This window comes from Phacochoerus africanus, chromosome 10, assembly GCF_016906955.1.
Source record: "Phacochoerus africanus isolate WHEZ1 chromosome 10, ROS_Pafr_v1, whole genome shotgun sequence".
Classification (NCBI taxonomy): domain Eukaryota; kingdom Metazoa; phylum Chordata; class Mammalia; order Artiodactyla; family Suidae; genus Phacochoerus; species Phacochoerus africanus.
Genome location: NC_062553.1, coordinates 107,949,843 through 107,974,405, shown reverse-complemented (window position 1 = coordinate 107,974,405; position 24,563 = coordinate 107,949,843). Strand labels below are relative to the sequence as shown.

The 24,563-nt window shown below is 34.3% G+C and overlaps 1 protein-coding gene across 2 annotated transcripts in view; it reads right to left on the bottom strand.

Moving 5' to 3' along the window:
* The window catches only part of NDST4 (N-deacetylase and N-sulfotransferase 4), a 238,000-nt gene that overhangs the window by 109,906 nt on the left and 103,531 nt on the right, over positions 1-24,563 (bottom strand). For both annotated transcript variants that reach the window (XM_047798919.1, XM_047798920.1), the window contains 2 exons: positions 12,080-12,167; positions 5,017-5,171 (listed from right to left, as the gene is read on the bottom strand). In XM_047798919.1, coding sequence (XP_047654875.1) covers positions 5,017-5,171; positions 12,080-12,167 — 243 coding nt within the window. The remainder of the gene's footprint in view (positions 1-5,016; positions 5,172-12,079; positions 12,168-24,563) is intronic.

Here is a 24,563-nt window from a genome sequence, read left to right as displayed (position 1 = left end):
GGGGGGAAAAACCCATAACTGAATGGATACCATAAAAAGCATGTAACAAATCCAACACTATTTTATGATAAAGATACTCAACTGAGCAGGGACAGACAGAAACTTTAACTTGATAGTGGGTATCTATGAAAAGCCCACAACTAACATTGTGCTTCATGGTGAAAGATTGGACACTTGCCTCCTAAGATCAGGAGTAAAGCAAGGATATTTGCTCCTATCATTTCTATTCAACATTATATTACAGGTTCTAGTCAGGGAAATAGACAATAAAATGAAATAAAGTGTATCCAGAGTGAGGAAGTAAAACTATCTCTATTTACATATGCCATGATCTTGCATATAAGATTATCCTGAGAAATCCATTATAAAACCTTTAAACTAATAAATGAGTACAGCAAATTTGAAGGTTACAAGATCTATATACAAAAATCAATCGTACTTCTACACATAAACATGAACGATGTGAAAAATTCCATTTACAATAGCATCAAAAATAATAAAATATTTAGAAACAGGTTAATAAAATAAGTACAAAACATAGACCCTGAAAGTTATAAAAATACTGTTGAAAGAAATTAAAGACCACCTAAATAAATGGAAAAACAGCCCATGCTTATGTATCAGAAAAGTTATCATTGTTAAGATATTTCCCAAATTGATCAATGGGTTCAGTGCTGTCCCTGTCAAAATCCCAGCTGGCCATTATGCAGATATTGATAAGCTGATCCCTAGATTCATATGGAAATTCAAAGAAACCCAAATAGCCAAAACAAGCTGCATGTTGTGAGTTGCCCTCAAGAGTGGCCCACACATGGTGAGGAAATGAGGGTGGACCCAGGCCAGGACTGAGGACGAACTCAAGTCCACATGCTAACTATCCATGAAGAACTGAATCTTGTTAACAACCATATGAGTGAGTTTCTGAGCTGGTCTACCCACTGGTTGAGCCTTGAAATGACCGCTGCCCCAGTTGACACATCCACTATCCTACTCCTTTTATTTTTTTAAATGAAATCTCTACATAGCTGATTTAGTGCGTAGGCCATTATGACACTTAAAGACTGTCCATAGTTGCTCTTTGATGAATCTGGGTTTTTATGAAAATAATTTAAATGTTAGAATTTTTCATATCAGGAATATTGTGTCATTATGGAAAAAAAGGTATAGCATTCATAAATATGTTAGCACTTTAAAAGCAGAATTTAAAAACCTGTGCCTTAATTTCAAGAATCCTTTACTTATTTACTCATGAATAAGGTTTCTGACTGATAAAATGTCAAAAAAGCAAAACAAAACAGAAACAGAAACAAACGCTCACAGCATTTTTGTAAAGATAGCATTGAAGACAGAAAGGGCTCTTTTCCCCCTCAGGATGTTTTTTGGTCTGCTACTGGAACTGAAAGGCTCCGTTCATTTGGAAATTCAATGAATCTATATGGAAAACTTAAAACAACAAAATACCATTTCTTACTTTTATCCCACAAATCTATTTTTAGAATAAAAATAAATAATTCAGGTTTATGCTACAGGCATTCTCTCTGTGTTTGAAAAGGAGATATTAGTTAAGTCCCGAATGATTTTTGGTAACTTTTGCATCAAGCATTTTAGGATTAGCCAATTATTCTTGTTTTCTTTAGCCTTAGTGTGTCTGTTGTCATCTTTGAAGTGTTGCTTCTATTTAGTGATAGCAAAAGGTATGACTTAGTTAAAAAAAAAGAATCAAAAAGTATTTCTCCCTCGTACAGGTGTAGTATCTTGTAATGACCCTACATTGGTTGCCTGTGCTAATCTATACAAACACACACATGTGTGCACACACTCACATATATTTTTCATGAATTAAACACACATACAGATATATGCACACCAAACACACACTGCATACACATGCACTCCTGGATTAAGTATGGAGATAACACATAACTGCCCATACATACCCACATTTGCACTGTATACATAAATCTGCCTGGATTAAGAAAGGAAGATGCTTTACAGTAATAATGGTTCTTCTGACATAATGAAATAGGAAAGAAACAGTCTTGAAATATGTTTTCTCATGATTTTTAGACCTATTTTCAACAGAAAATAAATTCTATCCAGAGAGAATTTGGAGAAACTCTCTGAAGATACCATTTTGATTGATGTTTAACTGTTTTTGAAATATCAATACAAAAGCTATTAATATGTTATTTGAATCATTTTTATAAACATTGTGAGAACATCTGTGCTTTTCACTGATAGTCCCTGTGCCAGCCAAGGTCATACCAAGGAATAGGGAGGAAAGTCAGGATGGAACAAAAAAGAGATTTAACATTTTTTTTCAGTATAAATTGGTCGTTTAGTTTGAAAATCTCTTTCCATAATTGCTTCGGTTGCAGGTAGGTGAGTATTTCAAGATGTTCATTCCAAATTTGTGGCCTGGTGCTGTCAATGATCACAAAATTTTAGATTGGAATTGATCAGTGGATTATCTGGTCCAGTGCTTTTGGCTGGCAGATGAGCTGATGTAAATTAATTATCTAAAAACTCCACAGTTTAGAGAATGAAAAAGGAATCATTACCATTTCAGGGGAGGAAACCCGAAGCATGAAGACATTAAATGAGCTGCCCACTGTATTAGAACTAGCAGTCAGGGATAAAATTTAACCTGCTAAAGTAGTGCTTTCCACTATCCTACCCTATCTTGATACCATTGAAGGTTTTGAAGTGTCATCTAGATATGGAAAGATAATAATTTAATAAGAAAGAAATTTCCTGGCTCTCTGGGCAACACACATACTGTCATCCTATGTTTACAATTAAAGGTGGAATCCTGAATGTCACTACTTGAAAAGTCCTGAGAAGTTTTATTGAACTCAGCACCAGAAGAAAAAAAACAATGTCATTTTCGTATGTGTGTGTAATGGGCTTCACTTTAGTTGTACTATTTTGATTATGCAACATATAATAAGATTTTTTTTCCTACAAAATATATTTATAGGCTTCAGTCTAGCTTCTAGCCACACTGACTAAACAAATGTAATTGTTCTGAATGGACTCTAAATAGCTTTCAACATTTCATTACAAAGCAATTATATCTGAGTCTTTCCCAGTGTTCTTGGCATGGCTTTTAAAAAAGAAATTACACAAACAGGTGAAATCAACCATTATGAAATATAATCGACACACCTAAAAAGTCAGCCTTCAGAGTGGGAATGAGGTGGGGGAGGTTTAAGCCAAGTGATAAACAGTTTATTTTCAAGGTAACTGCACTGAGATTCAAACACTCTTACTCAAGGTAAGTTTATTGTTTGAAAAGGCAATATTTACCTAATTTTACAATGTTATGAAACAGTACAAAATTTGTTAGGTAAAGACTGGCTTCTTGTATATTCATATTTTGAAAAATATTTGGCTTTTTTAAAAGAAAGACATAACTGCATAATTGGCTGCATTTAGAAAGATCATTATTGAGTAATTAACACCTACTGAATTCTTATTGTATGCCAGCAATGCTCTAAGCATGTTGTATGTAGCCTAAAAACAATCCTATTAGGTAGTTGTCACAATTATTTGCATTTTTACAGTTGGGGAAACTGAGACACAGAGACTAAATAATTTTTGTTTAAGATCAAGCAACCACTGATGATCAAGACTCAAATACAGGCATTCTAGTGCTTAAATTCATAACCTTAACTGCTTTTGATGATGCCCCCACTTAGTAGTAAGGATGCTATGTGCAGATTGGACACAGGCCTGGGGATTTATAGATAGAAAGAGGGGTGAACCATTAACATCATAACTAGGCATAATGTTATAAAGTATAGTATTCATATGGCCATAAGTCCATACCTCCTAACTAGGCTTAAAAAAATTAAATATATCAGCAATAATACAGTGCAAATAAACTGCTTATTTTAAATGAACACTTGAAGACAGAGGTTTTAAGTGGGGCTCCGGGTTTTGGGGGGATTTACCTACCCCTTCTGACCATCCGTCCCACTGTATAAAGATATGACACTGTGCATCTGAATATTTTTCTAGAGAAAAAACTTTTTTCATTGTATTGTTCAAGGGATACATGATTTACTTGATATCTAGCATAGAAGTAGGGAAACTTTTTCAATAAAGGTCCAGATAGTAAATATTTTAGGCTTTGTGGTACATATGATCTCGTTTGTAACTACCCAACTCTGCTGTTACAGTGAAAAAGCAGCTGCAGACAATGGATAAAGAGTGTGGTACTGTTCATATAACACTTCTTTTATTGGTGTTGAATTTGAATTTTATATAATTTTTATATCACAGAATATGTGTTTTTGATTGGTTTTCAATCATTTAAAAATGTAGTAAAAATTCCCCCCAAACAAAGCAATTTTAGGTCAAAAACAGTAAAAAGCAAGCAGCAGGCCAGATTTGGCCCATTGGGCCAGAGTTTGCCAACTCCTAGTCTAGAGTGGTGTCCTCAAAGTTTAGTCCCAGCAGCATGGGCATCCTCTGAGAATTCGTTGGAAATGCAAATTCTCAGGCCTATCTGACAATCTACTGTATCAGAAACTCTAGCATTGGGCCCAGCATCTGAGTTTTAAAAAGTCATCTAGGTGAAAAGAATACACGCTAAAGTTTGAGATCCACTGGTCTAGAGTCATTGTTCTAATTGTCCAATTTATCCATTTATTTATTCACCCTCACAATAAATACTATTTGAGATGGCAATTATATGCGCTAGGAATACAATGGAGAAAGTACTATTTTTCCTTTTTGTAGAATAATCCTATTATAAGGCAGGAGATGGTAGTTTTCTGATGATAACTTTTTTTTGGAAGTACATTTTAGAGCACATCATGATCCAATACATATATAACACATGCCTGAAACAAAATAATATAAAGCAACATATATCCTTAAAATTTGTAATGCACTGTTATGTTTGGCTCCATTCTATTTCTATTAGATTAAACCCAATAAATTGACTTTACAACCCACTAATACATCGCAACTCATAGTTTGAAAAATACGGCAATAAGGTATGCTCACCAGTGCAAATTCCTTGTTGAGAATCATCTGCTCAACTAAAGATGACTCATTGTGAAAGAGGTGGGGCTGCATGTGGCTCCACATGTGAGGAAACCACCAGAACTCATCCACAGACCGAAGCAAAAGGTCATCTCCTGCATCCTCCTCTTCAGTCCCTATAAAGCATGTAAAAATAGCTTCAGTGCAAGTTTTGTATTAGCTTAAAGATTTGTCAGATTTTTGTTCTTCTTGCTACTGATACATAAATCCAATTTTGTGTTATTTTACTAAAGGAAATGAGCATAACCTAAGTTACATCAGAGGCAGTGGAGTTGGGGGTTGGGATGGGATGGGGGTAAGTGTGGTGGCCACAGATGCAGATAGTGGTTTAAATTTAGAACTTAGTGGTATTTTATCACTGATGTTGTTTAGAATTGCTAGAATATGGTGGTAGTAAAAAACAGATCGAGTTTTAGTTGATTATTTTTGTTTTAAATTTATCATCTGTTAATTTTCTCCTTTATTGCATTCATGGAAACCTGATTAAAGATGATGATTTTTTTACTTTTAAAAATTTATGCATAAGTCTCAAATTGGTCTGAACAGTTTTAAATTTAACTGATGAAGTTTGTTAATTTTTTTCTGATTATAAAAATAATCTTTGCTTATTGAAGAATATGGAAAAGATAGACAAGTGATACAAAACAAAACAAAATCTAGACAAAACCAAAGCAATCTTCCAGGACTATTTTTGGTATCATTTTGTTTTTTGGTATCAGAAATATTTTGCTATCTTTCATTCAATATTTTTTGCTTTTTTTAAGAAGTTGAATTCTTAACTATACAAATACATTTGTGCCCTTACATTTTAAACTTACCATTATAAACATAAACATCTCCCATTTTGATAAAGATATTTCATAAAATGTAAACAATAAATTTATTAACATAATAGAAAACTTGATAATTTAAGGAAAGAAAAACAACATCAGTAACTTACTTTTAAGGGAATTCACTATGTCACAGCTATCTAAGAACACTTTCACTGTATGAAATGATATAGTTTTTGTATAATTCTACAATATTCAGTCCAATTTTCAGATATTCTGAATCAATAATATAAGAACTGATTCATATGTGGTCCTTGAGATGCTTAATTAAATATGTAAAGTACAAATTCTAGCTTACAGGGAGAGGTAAATTTATTTGTATTATTTTTTCAAATTGGAATAAGTTTTAATGGGCAATTTCACATTATTTACTTAAATTTAACAAATAAATATTAAAGGTCTTTTCTAAAGATCTTTTTAAAATATTCCACTTGTGTGTCATATAGTAAAGACTGCATGGATTATGTAGTAGTGCCATGAAGTGGTTAAAGTATATATTTGTTAAAGCATAGGCTTGGCTATGTGACCTTGTACAAGTTCTCTGCGTCTTGGTTTCCTGGTTTCAAATGAGGATATAAATATCTATGTCAAAGGTTCTTGTAAATAGTCAGTGAGATGAATTTATTAAAGCACTTAACATTGTGACTTGCAGATAGTAAGCAATTCGTAAATATTTGCTTTTATTTTTTGGTCTTTTTTGGGCCGCTCCTGCGGCATATGGAGGTTCACAGACTAGGGGTGAAATTGGAGTTATAGCCGCCAGCCTACACCACAGACATAGCAACTCAGGATCCCAGCCACGTCTGCGACCTACACCACAGCTCATGGCAATGCCAGATCCCTAACCCACCGAGCAAGGCCAGGGATGGAACCTGGGTCCTCATGGACACTAGTCAGTTTCTTTAACTGCGGAGCTACGATGGGAACTCCTGCTTCACTTCTTAAAAACAGTATCACTGGTTTATACCTGTTGTGTTCTAAATGTACTCTCACACATTCTTAAAAATATTGCCTGCCTAGATTATTAAATTCTTAAAGTCAGAAACTGGATGCCTTTAACTTGCATGGAATCATGCCCCTTTCCCAGGAGAGTAAATAAGGGACTATTTAATTCAGTCAGTATTAATATATAGTCAGTGAACTTTGGAGACTTTATATGTTTGCTTAAAGGGATGTCAACTTTTATGTATATTTATATGTATGCATTATTCTTGGTATATGCTCCACAATCCATAATTCTCAAAAGGTGTAAGGGGTGTCAAGTTTAGTGTTTTGGCACCATTACTGTTACAAAGGTTGCTAATATGTAAAGGGTAAAGAAACAGAAGTTTTGAAAGTGATACAGTTCTCTAAGATGAGCCAATAACTTGAGCCAAAATTGTCATAATACATAGACTTATAATTCATTGACTTTTGTTAATATGTTAAGAATTTCAAATATTGAAATCCAAATGAAGATAAGTTTGTCACTTCCTCAGACGAATTTTAAGTTTGAAGTGTTTATGCTGTAGACCAAGTGTTTCTTATGGTCATAATTTAGCAGACTAAGTCGTAGATTAGAAAGAGCTACTTTATGTCACATGCGGTGAATGAACTGATGTCCCAAGGTTCTGTTGAATATATAGAATGTTTGAGAAATGCTTCCATTCACTTTAAACTTCACAGGTTGTTTGAAAGTGGCAGGAAGTACGTAATGCATACTTAACAAGGAATGAAGTCAATTACCAATTTAAAGAAAAATTTGCAGACTATTGATATAAACAGATGCATGACTGGGCATCAAATCTTGGTAATTTTTATACCAGAGACTGTGTTAATTTATAAGCACTCCCATAAGGTTAGGAATGACATTTGAAGCTTCTTTTTTTTTTCATTCCATGGATTAATTTCTCATCAGCCTTTCTCTTATTTTATATAGTCATATACTTCAAAGCCATGTAAGGGAAGCTCATGACACTAGAGGTTGCTTAATGAATAATATGATATCAAATCATGCTAAGGGACAAAAGCAGAATTTTAAATGTTTTCGAATTCAACTAAATGAAAATATTAAATTTTTGACTTGTATCCATGTATTTTATAAATCTAATTTATGATTAAAATACATGTGAGAATATAATTTATAGTTCACACATGACTACAGTAAACACAAGTTCTAGTCCATTAAGGTGTCTGTTCAAACTGTGCCTTTCACTTCTAACCTGATCTAGATTCAAATCCACATCATTACTAATTAAAAACATGGTATTTTTTTCTCATTTAAAAGTTATGTCATTTGACTTTCCTAATTCCTAGAAGTCCAAATGAAGAGAAGTTTGAATTCAGAAGCAAAATATTTAAACACTTATTTTTTTGTTTCCACTTTTAGAAGATATGTGTTTTAAGTCTGTCAAAGTAAGAATAATTTTAGCAAGATCTGGGCTATAGGTTAGTTTCCATAAGGCACATTTGTGATACTAAAATCGGGAGTTCCTGCCGTGGCGCAGTGGAAACGAATCCGACTAGGAACCATGAACCATAAGGTTGCGGGTTTGATCCCTGGACTCACTCAGTGGGGTTAAGGATCTGGCGTTGCCGGGTGCTGTGGTGTAGGTTGAAGACTTGGCTCGGATCCAGTGTTGCTGTGGCTCTGGTGTAGGCCAGCGGCTACAGCTCTGATTGGACCCCTAGCCTGGGAACCTTCATATGCTGCAGGTGCAGTACTAAAAATAAATAAATAAATAAATAAATAAATAAATAAATAAAATCAGAAGTATAAAATTCCAGTGTCTGAATTATCAATTTTGTACAAATGTTTGTCTTTCTTTTGCTATTATATTTGAAACAATTTCTAAATGTCAAGAAGAGGTTTCATATTTTCTTTATACACTGAACCTGGCACAGTTCCATATAGGTGGGTATAGAATAAACTAAATTTTAAATTAAAAAAATTGTCTGACAATGCAAATTGATTAAAGCTTTTAATAGTTCCAAAAATGGAAAATAGAGCCATGTGAATTATTGACTTTTTTGGCTAGTATTTGATACTTATAGAAACATTTAGAAGTAATAATAATAATAAACATTGACATAGCATGACTGCTATGCACTGTTCTAGGCAAGAGATACCATTATAATTCCCATTCTGGAGATGTGTAAATTGTACAGAAAAATAATCTGTTTATGTTCACATAGCTAGTGATATGTCAGATCTTGGATTTAAACAAAAGAAGGCTGTTTCCAATATCTAGTCTTTGAACCAATATCTTATACTGAAAAGCAAAAACAGACAAAAAAAAACAAACAAAAGAGAAAGAATGTAACACTGTTTTTCACTTTATTTAAAAGATTTTTTAAAGGTCTATTTTCTTATAAAATAAATTCTCATGGAAAAGACCAATGTTTATTCAATTTGCAAACATTATACATGAGGTAATTGTTTGAGTCATGTTCAATTTATTATCAATTACAATGAATGAAAGTCACCAGAAATCATGTCCTACGAACAAAATTTGTAGCCCTTCATCCCAAGGCATCTTAATCTTGTAATGTCTCCATTTTTCAACTGAGCTTTCATTGCGCAATTCTAATCAAGCTTTAAATATTTCCAGATTAAAATATTTGACTCTAAACACCATGCTGCTTTTATTTTCTTTCTTTCTTTCTTTCTTTTTTTTTTAACTTTTAATCAACAGTATGTCCTTCCCATTTCGATTTGGCAGTTGTGAATGATTGACTTTTAGGGAAGGCTTAGTGATATGTCCTTTTCGGGTGAGATTGCTTTTAGCATGTGAAGGACAGAGAAGCGGAACAGGAAAGAATACATGGGAAATACAAATAAGTGAAGCAGTCTAAGAATGCAGAATCTATCATTATTACACTGGGCATATGTGATTAAATGTCTTAAGAACAATGAGGCTCATCAATCAGAATCTTCATGCATTGGGAAATCAGATCATCCTGGGAGAGATGTGAGACCGTCACTATGATAGGGCCATCTTCTCATGGTTACACATCACAATCAAGTGCATAGGTAAGGAAAGCACTTTTCTGATTTGTTAACCTCCTGATAGTTAAACCTCCATATAGGGATGTGACTAGATAGGGAAGAGGTGTGCCCTCCGGATAATATATATATATCATCAGTGTTTAACTGCACTCTGGAAGAAACCGTGATATCCTGAGTGAATAAATAAGTGGTTAATATAGTACAATTGCACCCTCGAAAAATGTTGACTCATTTCAGTGATTTTACACATAAAGTCGCCAATCAAAAGAGAATTTCTCATTTGTGAATATTATTAAACTTCTAGGACTTATACATATATACATTGCTTGGTGTCTCAAGTGCACTAAGAATGTATTAAACTTCTAGAACTTATATACATTGCTTAGTCTCTCAAGTGCACTATGATCACAGCATAAGAGAATATAGTATTTCTTACATTGTTTTTATTAGGTCAGTACCAACAAAAAGAGTCTATTTAAGAGATATAATTAAAACATCTTTTTTGCTATTGTTTGGTATCTTCCTCCACCAACCATACCTGTGATACTAACTAGTGCATTCATTTCCTAGTGGATGTGTAGTGTGTACATGTTCAGGATTATAAAAAAGAAATGGGAAGTGTAATAACCTGCTATCAACATTAACTCTGCAAGTGTCTGGCAGGTTTAATAGGTCTGAATATGAAAAATAAATAAAAGCTGAGGCAGTTATCTATATATATTTCGACCAAAAGAATGGCTTTTCTTACCCTATACAGCTATTTAAGACAAAATAGTATTGTTTGTGTGTGAATGCCAAATAATCCCATATTTTTTTTCCCCAGCCTTCAGAGTTATCTGCTTTATAACTTCATAGTCAGTGCTTCTTAGGTCTGAACTCATTTCTTGAGGGGGCTTTTGAAGAAGATTTACAAAACCATGTCTATTTTCAAAATTGTGGCTGGAATTGCTTTGCCTGTGCAGATACGATGACCCAAATCTTTTTTCTGCAAACTGTCCTTTTAAAATATGCAATGATTTTATTATCAGCTGATCTAAATACAAAATTTCCTTCTATTACTTTAAACAGATTTACATGTTTCAAAGCAGGAGGAAAAAAGCATTAAAGAAAAACCAGTAAGATATTGCTGCTTCAGTATTCTAATAAACCATGCTGAGCCTCTTTGTGTAAACATTAAAAGCCTTTCTGGGTAAACAAACTGCATTTATGATAATTAAAGACTACCTTTGCATGGGAATTTTTAACAAGTCAATAAACTGCATGCATACATACAGAATACCATGAAATAGTTTCACTAAGGTACTGTGAAGTAACAACAATGCAAAGTCCTAAACAAAGCATTTAGCTTTCATCAGAGATGCAGAAATAGGAGCAGATGGTAGGTGCTGCCCTAATACAGGCTCTAAGACACCATTTTGTCCCATTTTCGTTATTACTATAAGACAATCACTTTTATGAAAGTAGTTTTCTCTGTACTAGTGCCTGATGTTATAATGCTCCTATTCAGAAAATGAGAGTCAAATCTGGAGGTGATGATGGGTAAAGAGGTGAGAAATATCAGAACGTAGAATAGTGTGTGAGCACCAATCACATTTTAAGGATTTGAACAAAATTCAAGATGTGACTGGATAGATAAGAAAAGAAATACAAGCCTGATTGTATGGTTTTAATGTATGTTGGGACAAAACATTGTTAATATTTTTAAGGAACATCCTGCAAGGGAAGGTAAATTAAGCTAGATGACTCTTAAAATCTATTAAATTTCTTTGAGGCTATAAAATGCCTCTCTCATCACCAGTTGTTTTCTAAAGGGAGATTATACAAAAATGACTGCCACTGAGACTGTCCTACAATTTAAAACACTGTCCATTATGATTATCCTTAGTCCGTCATTGCCAGCATCATCATTGTCACCATGCTTCCTACTTAGACTATGCTGACACGAGATGCACTTACACACTACAACAATGGTTATAGTTTCTTTTACTGAGTTAACAAAGTCAGTTCTCGTCCTCTTTTGCCCTTGATTCGAACGGTGTTCCCCAAAGTAAACAAACTCATTGCTTTTGGATTGGGCTACTCATGAGGCACCCAAGCCTTTCCCATAATCAGTCTGGATATGCTATTTCTCCTACTTAATGAAACATCAAAAATCCTTCTCTCCTATTTATATGTAGCTGCCTGAGAACACAAAGCTCCTTCTTACCTGTGTGGTAAAACTTCCCTGAAAATCCAAGGTTGAAGGTAAAATTTGCAACCTGAGTGCGCAGTAAATTTTGAGTCTCTAGTAATGCCTGAAATAAATAAGAAATTAACATGATTTTAGAAAAATAAATATGAAGATTTGGGATGCCTCTTTTTCAAATGTGTATGCATGAGTGAAACAAAATAATGTGAGCTTTGTTGCTTTTTGGGTTTTTGACAGCTACTGTTATGTGTTATTCATATTTCAGATGTTATAATCATTGTTGTTACTATTTTTATTGAACAAATTATGAAGCAGTTAAGTCCTAAGCAGTTAAGTCCTAAGCATATCATTGAGAGGCAATTCTATAACCACACAGCACTGAAATCAGTTTTCATTTCTGTGTGAAACATTTCTTGAAGTTCACGTTAGTATACTTCTTTATCTTAGGTAAAATTTTTCAGAATTTTTGGATGTAGACAGGTCCAGTATTTGTCGGGTAAGGGATAGGAAGATAACTTTCATTTGAGTTGCAGTTGAATATTTTGTTTAATTGTGCTACCTCTCCTAACAACTTTTTTTTTGTCTTTTTGCCTTTTCTAGGGCCACTTCCTGTGGCATATGGAGGTTCCCAGGCTAGGGGTCCAATCGGAGCTGTAGCCACCAGCCTACACCAAAGCCACAGCAACGCGGGATCCAAGCCATGTCTGCATCCTACACCACAGCTCACGGCAACGCCAGATCGTTAACCCACTGAGCAAGGCCAGGGACCGAACCTGCAACCTCACGGTTCCTAGTCGGATTCGTTAACCACTGCGCCACTACGGGAACTCTCTTCTAACAACTTTTAAGACAGAAACTTTGAGTTGAAAGCTTGGATTTTTATTTTGTAAGCTAGAGAACAGCTTACATTTTATAGGGTTTTAATTACAAATCTTGAGATATGAACAAGGAAAGATAGGTAGGAAATTGGTAATTCCAAAAACAAATTTCCTCTAAAGATGGCAACATTTTTCCTAGTTTCTCAATTTGGAATTTTTCTTGGTTAATTTCTTGTTTGTAGAAAAGATGAGAACATGCTGATAATAAACTTCAGTTCAGACTTAGTCCTCTCAATTTTCTGCCAATTCTTCCACCACTATTTTTCCTGTATCGATGTACATAACGCAGCTCAGAACTCTCATATCCTTTGGCTTTTTAGTTTGTTTATTGATTTGGAATTTTTTTTTTCTGTTTTTTAATGGATTTTTTAAAAGGGGGCTTATTTTGTCCTGATGGAAATGAGGAACTCAGTTCAAACTGGAGATATTACTAAGACTGATTTTCGATTACTGCTATTCATCTTTTAAAATGAATAAAGAGACAGAAGGTTAGACAGTTTCTTTTGAGCATTAGTTATGGTGTCTAAGCATTTGCTACAAAAATTTGTGAATCTAACCTTTTATTCCCCCAGAGGGCTTTCCTGCAAACTTGTAAAGAAAAAAAGAGAAAGAAATGACCAAATAATTAAAAAGTTCATAAGCTATATAGCCCCCCCCCAGTTATCCAAGATTATGATTGTACTGGCTAATCTCATTTGAATATTATCTATTAAATAGAAAATGGGAAAAACAGACCTATTAGTTTGACTTAGTTATATGAAACATTCAAAAAAGTTCTCCAAAGAGAGAACTAGATACTAAAAAGAAGGTAGAGTTAAAAATAAATTTATTAAGACAAATACCATATGATATCACTTATAACTGGAATCTAATATCCAGCACAAATGAACATCTCCTCAGAAAAGAAAATCATGGACTTGGAGAAGAGACTTGTGGCTGCCTGATGGGAGGGGGAGGGAGGGGGAGGAGTCGGGAGCTTGGGCTTATCAGACACAATTTAGAATAGATTTACAAGGAGATCCTGCTGAATAGCATTGAGAACTTTGTCTAGATACTCATGTTGCAACAGAAGAAAGGGTGGGGGAAAAAATGTAATTGTAATGTATACATGTAAGGATAACCTGACCCCCTTGCTGTACAGTGGGAAAAAAAAATATTAAAAAAAAATAAATTTATTGAACTAGTTGAGCTTATTAGTAAAAAAAAAAAAAAAAAAAAAAAAAAAACAAAGAAACCCTGTGGAGTATAGCTTTAAAATTTAAAAAGAAAATATTGTACACCTTTTTTTCTTAGGGAGTTCCTTTTTCTGGCTTTCTTGTTTTATTCAATGTATATCCCCTGAGCTTCCACTTGAAATAGTTTTTCTAAAAAGTTCTTCCTCCCTCTGTTCTCCTCACCACTCAAACTCCAACCCCTCAACTTTCTGCCTTTGAGCTCTTGAGTTATTCTTTCTTCCACATTTATTTACTCACCATCCGCTCTTAAATTTAGTAAATATTTATTGTAGATGGATACAGTGTTGGGTTTGGCAAACATAGCCTCTGTAACCTTGGGCTTTTCTGAGAGGAAGAGAGATATTAAAGAGAGGGTCACACAAATGTGTAATGACAAGTCATGCTACAAAAGAAATCTAGAACATGTTGTGACAGATGCAGTAAGAGATTTAATTTAGACTGGGGAATGAGTCCACACTTAATGCTTTCTTAGGAGCGATCTAAAAGATGAAACAGCCTATGTTTTTTTGAAATCAGCTTGACACCACTTTAGGAAGGGCTTCATTGTCTTGTTCTTGGACTTAAAAAGCACTAGGGACACATACTCCCCGCCTTCCTCTGCTCTTACACTCTGCAGTTACCCACACATCCCAAAGGCAGTAAATGCATTTCAACACTGAGCCCGGAGAAGCCATCCAATTAATGACTCAGCTTTGTTGGCCATTTTACTTCTCACATCTTTTCCTTTATCTGTGAAATGGGATCATACTTAACACTTGTTTTGTGCTACTGTTGTGAGGATTACACTGTATAAGGCATATATAGTGCTTAGCTAAGTAGCCTGGTAAGTAAGAACTAAATAAATGCTGTTAATGACCACTTAGTGTCATTCTCTTCCCACCATTTAGGTAGCAGGGGTGCCTCCATATTCCAGTTAAGCTACAGGCATTGTTATTTCCCCACAGATACCCTTTCTCTCCTCTGCACTGTTCCCTACCTCCTACATTTCTCTGTTTTGTTTTTGTTTGGCCTGAAAAGACTCTAGCTGTTTCCAATCCCATTTTCTAGCCCCATCTATCTTTCAAGCTCTCCCCAAATGCCACCTTTTTGTATGAAGCCTTTCCTGATGTGTTAAAGATTTTCCTTCTCTCATCTCCCAAAATAAGTTCCTAAATTATTTTTGACTTGAATCATTTTCCATTTTACAATATCACTTTGTATCTTAGTTCTCCTATTAATACCTGAAAGTTGATCAAACTTTGCTCATTTCTACACATGCCATGTTGTTATATATATTTTCGCATATATGGAAGCCATCCAAAATGTGATAAAAATGTACATTAATGCACAACAACCAATTGAATTAGTCTCATTTATTTTTATTACTAACATTTTTTTTGGGATGATAAAATGATAAAAATGGCTCATGGGCTATACCATTAAATGATACAGATAGGTTTCTGCATTTCACTAGCACATTTATAATATGGATGTCTTATAATTTTTTATTTTTATTTATTTATTTTAGAGCCACACCTGTGGCATGTGGAGATTCCCAGGTTAGGGGTCTAATTGGAGTTGTTGCTGCTGACCTACACCAGAGCCACAGCAATGCAAGATCCGAGCCGCGTCTGTGACCTATACCACAGATCATGGCAACACCGGATCCTTAACCCACTGAGCAAGGCCAGGGATCAAACCTGCAACCTCATGGCTCCTAGTCCGATTCGTTTTTGCTGCACCACGACAGGAACTCCTGGATGTTTTATAATCTTATATTGTAAATCACCCAGCAAGGTAAGCTCACAGAGGCAAGGGTAGATGGATTTCCTTCTACTGGTGCTAATTAGCTATATGAAGAATTTTATAGGCTTTTTCCATTGTTAAAAGAAGTACAGTTGTCTAATTACTGCCTCCCAACAAGTAATCTAGATTAATGTGGGAGTAAAAATGACAATATCTTTAAGTAAAAGCAAAAACAATTGGTAAAAAGAAGCAAATTCTAAAATATTTAAGCTTTCCTACTTCATTGTAACTAAATGTTCTTTGAGGCTCAAAATTCAAGGAAGGAAAGGTTCCATGTTGTTCAATGACAGAGACACAAATTCATATGTAAAAAATATATAAATTATAAAAAATAAAAAATAAGTGTAAAAGAAAAAAGTATTAAACCATAAAAAGCAATGTAGAAAAAACCGCTGAAATACAGGAAAAATATAAAATCTCAGAGGAAATATCAGATATGAAAAATACAAGTTTAGAATTATGAATAAATAAAATATAATAAAAGCAAAAACACCTTATTTTAGGAAAACTTGTTAATGGACAAGAAATGGTATGTCTCAATTTGAGATACAAATCAAATAGTTAAATATAGGAAATAGTACACAGTTATATGTATGCTATTTTTATATGAATATTTTGTGCGAAAATTTGACTAACTTTTGAAAGTATATGGAAAATAAAATTATTTAGTGTTTGGCTAATAAACCTCAGTTATTTTCTTTTATAGTTTACAAGTCATAAATATAAATAAAGATATATGTATACATGTATATGGCGTTGACGTTTGCCCTTGCATTATTCCTGAAGAGTTCACTAAGTAACTTGATTGGATATTAAGAAGAATAACTAAATACCTTGTTTAAACAAAAGCAGAAATTCATTGTTTTAACAAGTAATACTTACATTCACTTATTATTCTTATAATTAGTTCCTCAGTATTTAATAAAGCAAGTCAAACTTGGCCCTATACAACATATTAAAGAGAAAAATCATTTTCAAACTGGACATAAAATTTTCTAGAGGCTATTACTAAAATTGTCAGTTCTGGGCACCCACTTGTAGAATTATTGATTTAGTCTTTCTGTGATAGGGCCCAAATATGGATATTTCATTATAGACCCCAGTTGGTTCTTAAGAACAATGAAGCAGTTGTTTCCAGTTTACCCATAAGAAATGAGATGAATCACTGGGATGTTTTTCCCAGGCTCATTTTATGCATATTCTGAATTGGAGTATAAGATGGAGCATAGGAATCTGTGTTTTTAAACAGGGAATCTTATAGCTTCCAACTAGAGATTGTAAACATCACAGAACTTCAGGAAATATTGAAGGTTCACTATTCATATTTATTTCATGGTATATTGTATATGTCTTAAGCCATTCTGATATTCAGATTGTTTATCATCAGGCTAGCCCTTTCCCTATATGTACATGATTAATAAGTCATGACTATATACATTGGTATAGGCTTACACTTTCAGAATTTCAAATCAAACACCAAAGGGTGATAGTTTTTTTTTTTGACTGTCTGCCTTGGAGAGTTTTTATTATATTTACTAACTCAATAAAAATGGCATGTTATTTACTCTTACAATATCTGATATGGGAATCAGAAGAGGTTACATCTATACTTATTTTCCAGATGGAAAAAAAATTGCTTCATGGAAAGTTTAAACAGCCCACCCAGATAACACAAGGAGAGGGATTGAGCATGTTTGCCTTAATATTTGGTCCAGCCTTAACCTCATGTCTTGCTACAGTAAGTTTGTATGGCCACCCAAGATGAAACAGACTTGGGATTTCATGAACTTTTGTGCAGAGACTATTTGTCAAGGTACAAATGAAGATGAATAGGACTGACCTAGGGTGCAAATAAGAAGCTTTTGAAGTTTGCCTTTGATATGATAGTTTCTGCCTCCCTCCTCGTTCATCTCTTTCTCCTCAGAAAAAAATCTCCATTTATTTAGAAATCTACTCTCTTCCTTTTTTTTTTTTTGATGACCTCTTAGTGCTATTAAAAAGGAAATAATCTGATTTAATTTATAAACTGACAAAAACTTATTATAGGAACACACTTAGTTTTCTAAAAAAAATTCATGTTGAATAGCTTAGCTATGATTGCGGAATAGGTAAGTTAAGGAAGAATGAATGAATGATTCTGATAATACTAAGGAATGTGGGGATCTTTGAGGGGAGAAAGGCTTGGGGTTTGGGACTCCTTCTGTGGAAATCACATTTAATCTGAAGAACAACTTGCCAGGTAGAAAAAACATCATAGTGTTTCAGAGAAATTATTTTTCATCTTCTTGCCGATCATCTAAGTGTCCACAGCTGTCTATCTCCTCTCGCCTAAGTCTCCAGGAAACAAGGAAACTGGAACTCTCTGGGCTCTCTTCCTTCTTGTACCATTACTCACTCATGTATCCATTCATACAATATTGATTGACCCTTGGCTTCTTTTTAGGCACTCTTCTAGGTACTAATGACACAGTGGAGAATGTAACATTTGATATAATTGAGCTTTTGCGATGTATTTAGGTATTGTTAGGTACTATGAGAAGCAGTCTACTTGAATTATATCTTTAAATTTCTTCATGATTGCTTTATTAACTCTTAATTTACAACTGGGGAAAGCAAGTTGCAGAGAGCCTAAATAAGCTACATAAGGTTTTGGAGACAGAAAGTGTCTGACAGACAAAACTGCTAAGTTTGTTGTTCTCGTGGAGCTTACATTCTTTTTAGATACTCATTAGGTACACAGGGCACATCAATCAAATAAGTTTTTTTTTGTCTTTTTCAAATATATCTAGATATTTTAATTCCAGATTCAAAACATTAACCAAATATGTCATACACACACACACACATACACACACACACACACACATACACACACACACGCACACATATATATACACACACACACACATATATATATATATATGTATATATATATATATACACACACATATATATGTATATATATATATACACACACACACATATATATATATATATATATATATATATATATATATATATACTCATGTGATAGCTCTAGTTTAAATTACTTTCCTTGTCTTTTTTTTTTAGGGCCATACCCATGCCATATGAAAATTCCCAGGTTAGGGGTCTAATTGGAACTGTATCTGCAGGCCTATGCCATAGCCATAGCAATGCTAGATCCAAGCCATGTCTGTGACCTATACCACATCTCACAGCAACACCAGATCCTTAACCCACTGATCAGGGCCAAGGATCAAACCCACATCCTCATAGACACTAGTCAGGTTCATTACCTCTGATCCACAATGGGGTCACCAAACAGTTATTTAATTGAAATTATTATTAATGATGCAGAAATAATTACAGTACATGCTATTATTGAAACTACACAAACAGGGCACCAACATTTCACCAGGATAGGCAATGAGGATTATGATGGTCTCTCTAAAAAGTGTCCACTTAGTTGAGAGAGAAATAAGAGGCCGTCTATGCCCCAAACAGGGGCTCTGGATGTTGTGTTCCAGGCAAAGAGGCCAGTGAGAACAAAGCTTTATGTCAGGAAGGACCTTGGTGTCTTCTAAATACACCACACTCTACTTCACCTCATGTAGGATATGATTTAAATTTTATTTTATTTTATTTTTGTCTTTTTTGTCCTTTTTTAGGGCTGCACCTGCAGCATATGGAGGTTCCCAGGTCAGGGGTCGACTCAGAGCTGTTGCTGCCGGCGTATGCCAGAGCCACAGCAACGCTAGATCTGAGCTGCGTCTGTGACCTACACCACAGCTCACAGCAACGCTGGATCCTTAACCCACTGAGTAAGGCCAGGGATCGAATCCACAACCTCATGGTTCCTAGTCAGATTCGTTTCTGGTGCGCCACGATGGGAACTCCAATTTACATTTTAAATTGATTCCTCTGCCTTCTTGCTAAGAAGGAATTGTAGGAAAACTAGAGTGAAAACAGGGACATCATTTAGGGAAATCTCAGTAGTTCCATTAAGAGAAAATAAAGGCATGGCTTCTACTGGTGGTACTGAGACTGGAAAGAAGTAAATAGTGTAAGTATTGATGGATGGATGTGGGAAGTGAAGTGGAGTGGTTTTATTCGTGATTCAGATTTCTGACATGCAATGTGGTAAGGGAAGAGTTGAGAACGTTCTGAGGGGAAAATCACTACTTCCATGGCCACACTAAACATTTCTTCCCCACAACAGGATGGTTGTGATGTTGAAACCTCTGTATCACCCCTAAGAGGAAAAACAGAGTTTAAAGTCACACAGCATCATTGTTTTTGAATGTTGGTACCCATGGTTGGAGGTAACTGCACAAGGAGTGTATATATTAGTAAGGGGAGTGGTCTCATAGTACCTGAATACTTTTTGGATATAGAAAGGTTAAACACTGATACTGAAGATAGAGGCGAAGAGAAACAATGAAAATTGGTTTGACCTTGTAAAATAATATTAATTCTTGTCACGTATGTGAAGAGTTTGCATTTTCTGCTTGATTATCAAAGAACACAATGAAGGTTATATAAATCATTAAACTCGAAGTGCATTTACAGTGTTATAAATTTTATTTGATTGTATCAGCAAAGCACTCCATGTGTCGTCTTTGACTCCCTTCCCAGTGGCTGTGGATGGATTTGTCCTGTGCCCTAAACTTGGTTATGGGGGAATGTCATTGGCATTTCTGTGTCCATAGAATTCTATGCCACTGACTTCAGTCCATTCTGAAAGTATGTGAGATGAGCTTCTGTTTCTGCTTTCTGATTAGCACTCTGATTCTCATCTTGGGATCAGGAAAATTCTGTAAACATGGTAAAATACTGCCCAGGTCTTAAAAGCCCCAGTTTCTCTTCAACTCTATCTCAGGTGCAGCCCACACAGGACATCTCAGATTGTGGGTGTGGCCTGCTCTCTTTATTTCTTTTTCTGTATGTCTCATTTCCACCTAATCAATTAGAATTTTGAATCAAATAAATAAATTTGAATTAAATACGAACTTGTATGACCCTTCAGATAGTATATACTTGAACCGCTGGCTTTTTCCATTATAAGTTAGTTCCTCTAAGTCTCGTCTTCAATTATATTATTTCATTTACTTTTTCTATAGACTTTGCTTCCAAGGCTCCAGCATGGCCTACAAGATTTTCTGAGATGTAAAAGATAAATATAATGTAACTTAATGGAGTTCATGGTTCATGTAGCATGATCATTTCCTTAGGATTTTATCAAGTAATGACAAAAACAACTGTATCATTTTTCCTAGGCCCAAACGCTTAAGTAAATGATAAAGTAAGAGGGAGATAGAACTATCTTATATTAGGCTTTTTGGGGTATGTGGAAGGAAATTTATTCATTGTTAACCTGATGACTGAAAGAAGGCTTCAGGAATCATTAGGAATCCGAGAGCTGAGAGAAACATACACATGTACAACAAAATAACAATGTCAAATTTTAACTAGGTGAAGATGGGAGCAAAGTCATTTATAACTCAAAATATTTCTAGAGATTTTCAGTAAGGATCTGCACTAAACTAGGCCCAGATTCTGTGTTAGGGTGAAACTTTATAACCTGAATCGCCCTGCAAAATCCTGACTTCTTCCCTGGAAGAAGAAATATCTTGATAGAAATATCTTGTCTGCTCTGGAAGCACCAAAGCAGAAATAGAATCACCACCTTCAGAGCTGGCTTGAACCCTGGGAGTGGGAAAGCTTGGGCTTCCTTCAATAATGAGTCATCATGGACGACTCTATTGTATAAGGGGAGATAGCATTGAAACAAGTTCCTGATTACAAATTTCCAAGTGGTGATCTATGAGTCTTACGGTCTGTAAAATTTTACAATTGCATGAAAAAATAAAACCATGTTCAAAATGTTTGGGAAACACTCTATATTATAACCCTCTTGGGAGGTTCTCAATTCACTTTAACATACGGAAGTCTTCAGTAGGAAAGATTTTGTACTTGGTTTATCTTAGCTTTTTCCCTAAACTATTTGCCAGCAACACACACTCCTACCTGCCTAATGTTAAGATAAAGTCTTAGGCAAAAACATCAAGTGGATGGCTAACACCTGGGAGCTAGAGGTGTTTCCTGGGTAGCTATATCTTTGATCAAATACAGGTTCCTATTTAGTATCCAATGGAAGTTGCAAAATATAATAGCTGTGATGTTATCTGGAATGTGGTTCTGCATATGTATTCAATTTTACAATCACATTAGCTCTCTGCACGTGATCTGTAGAAAGAGTACTTTTCCATTATCCCAGGATTTATTATCCCAAAAAAGCTCCAGGTCAAAATCAATTTCTTAATATTATGAAACTGTGGAAGAATACTTAGAAATAACAATTAGACTTTTGATGAATATGGTGTTACCTACCACTTGATGCATCTTATTCTTGTTGAAAAATTATTGCAAACAACTATTAAGTTGTGTTCATTACCAAAACTACTTTTCACTTCAAGTTCCCCCCCAATTTTTTTTTTATCATTTTAGTTTTTAGGCCTTAAAAATGTACACCTCTAAAACAGCTATGTCCTTAATCAAGGTTAGATATTGGCATTCTTCCTTAGGAATCCTACTCTGCCTTTGCTCACATTTCTCATTCTCCATTCTCTTATCATTCAGCACAAATCTAGGGGTTTTATAACAATTCTTGACACAACACAGATAATTGGTAACTGTTGGTTCATGTTGTAATCGATTTCCTTAATTTCATCTCTAGAAATACTTCCTGCTCACATACAGTCGGAAATCTCTTCAATGTCGATGTATTCACTTATTAGCTATATTATGCCATTCTTTCATTAAATATTATGTTGTAACAATTCCAAAATGTTTCTTCAGCACAGAAGTAATACTTTCTATTCCCAGTTTTATACATCTCCCCATTCTTTCATGGATGCATCTTGGAAACATCAAAACTCTGTGCGATTTTTAGGGTCCTGGAGACAGGCTTCAGAGAGTCCTGTCCTGGCTTTGATAGCCACACTGGTCCTGTAATTATTCTCCTAAAAATGTCCTGGGACCACAGAAGGGGAATTCTATAGAAGGTAGGTATTCAACATTTTAATTTCAATGTTATTTTTACAGTCATGCCATTCAAGAATAAAAAGAAAAAAAAATTTTTGTCCATTTCCCTAATTTTTGTTTCACAGGAGTAAGGGATATATTATTAGAAGTGTCAAGGGACGGCTGCAGGTTTTTATCCACTTTTACTTAGTAACGTATAGCCACTTCCCAGCTTCTCTGTGATTTTACTCACAATCTTTCTCTACACAAAATATAAATGAATTTCAGGTTAAAATCCATATGATCTTTGCAATGACCAAACTTTTCCTTTTACTAAAGCTATTTCACTTAGACGACACTTGAAAATTACAAATCATGCATTATAATTTTGTTACTGCCTTTCTGTTATTAATTTAAAGACCAAAGTTTTGCCTTATTTTATTTGCTACATTAACAGAGTGAATCTTATAAAACTGAAGTTACCACTGAAGCAGAGCAAGGTGATAATGGCAAAAACAGTTATGTACAGTAATGATTCAACTGATTGGTATGCTACAAGTGATTTGAACAAAGGTAAATCACTGACTTTACTCGGGATTGAAAAATTGCACACATGTAGTACAGGTGGTACGCTGCTATGTATATCACCTATCCTACATGTATTTTATATATAACATATGTGTATGTGTGTGTTTTATGTTCCACAGTGAATATATTTGTCTTCTCTCTGAATAAGAAGGATATCTATTTTTAAATACATAATTGGGCTAATAGCTTAACAAACTATACCTATTAGGAAATATACTATTTATCATTAAAGGTCTACTTTATTAAGGTGGTAAATGATAACTTAATTGCCTAGACTTTTAAAAAGGATCATTATTTCTGAATATTGACATATTTGGATAAAATAAGAGTGTCAAATTTAAAATTCAAAAACATTCTCTTGATGGCTTAGAAAACAAACAAAAAAAAGGATTAGTACTGATAATAGTATTTAAACGAAAAGGGTCATTAGAGTTTTTCATTTAATAATTGTAAAAGCATAAATTCAATATTTAGTTTACTTAAAAAGTGAAATGAGGAAAAGTTATTTGTAAATAAACACATCTACCTGTAGCAACAAATTGTCTTTAAGTGAATACCAAAACTTTATTTCCATAAGGAACTGTATTTCAGCAAGCATTTATCAAACCATTTCTATTATCCAAGTGGCCTCCTAGGTCTTGCTAATATACTGTGGCTCTTTAAAAATGATGTAAATAAGTAAAGAGTCTCCAAACTAATAGTCTCTGAAAGAGTTCTGTTTTATTTTCATGGGTTTTTTTTTTTTTTACCATATCTGAATGAATCTGGATTAGTTAAAATGTCCATGATCAATTCTATGCATTTTGTTCATACGCTACATAGTTTAATATTTTGCAAATGCACATTCAGATGCATATATTTTAAAATGCAGATCACAAAAATCATTTCCAAAGGCTAAATATCAAGTCGTGAGTCAATTTATGTACATGTGAAGCATTAAATTTTATTTATTGCTTAAGCCCATATGTAGTAGAATCTTCTCATTATACTGCTGGCATGGAAAAAGTGGAT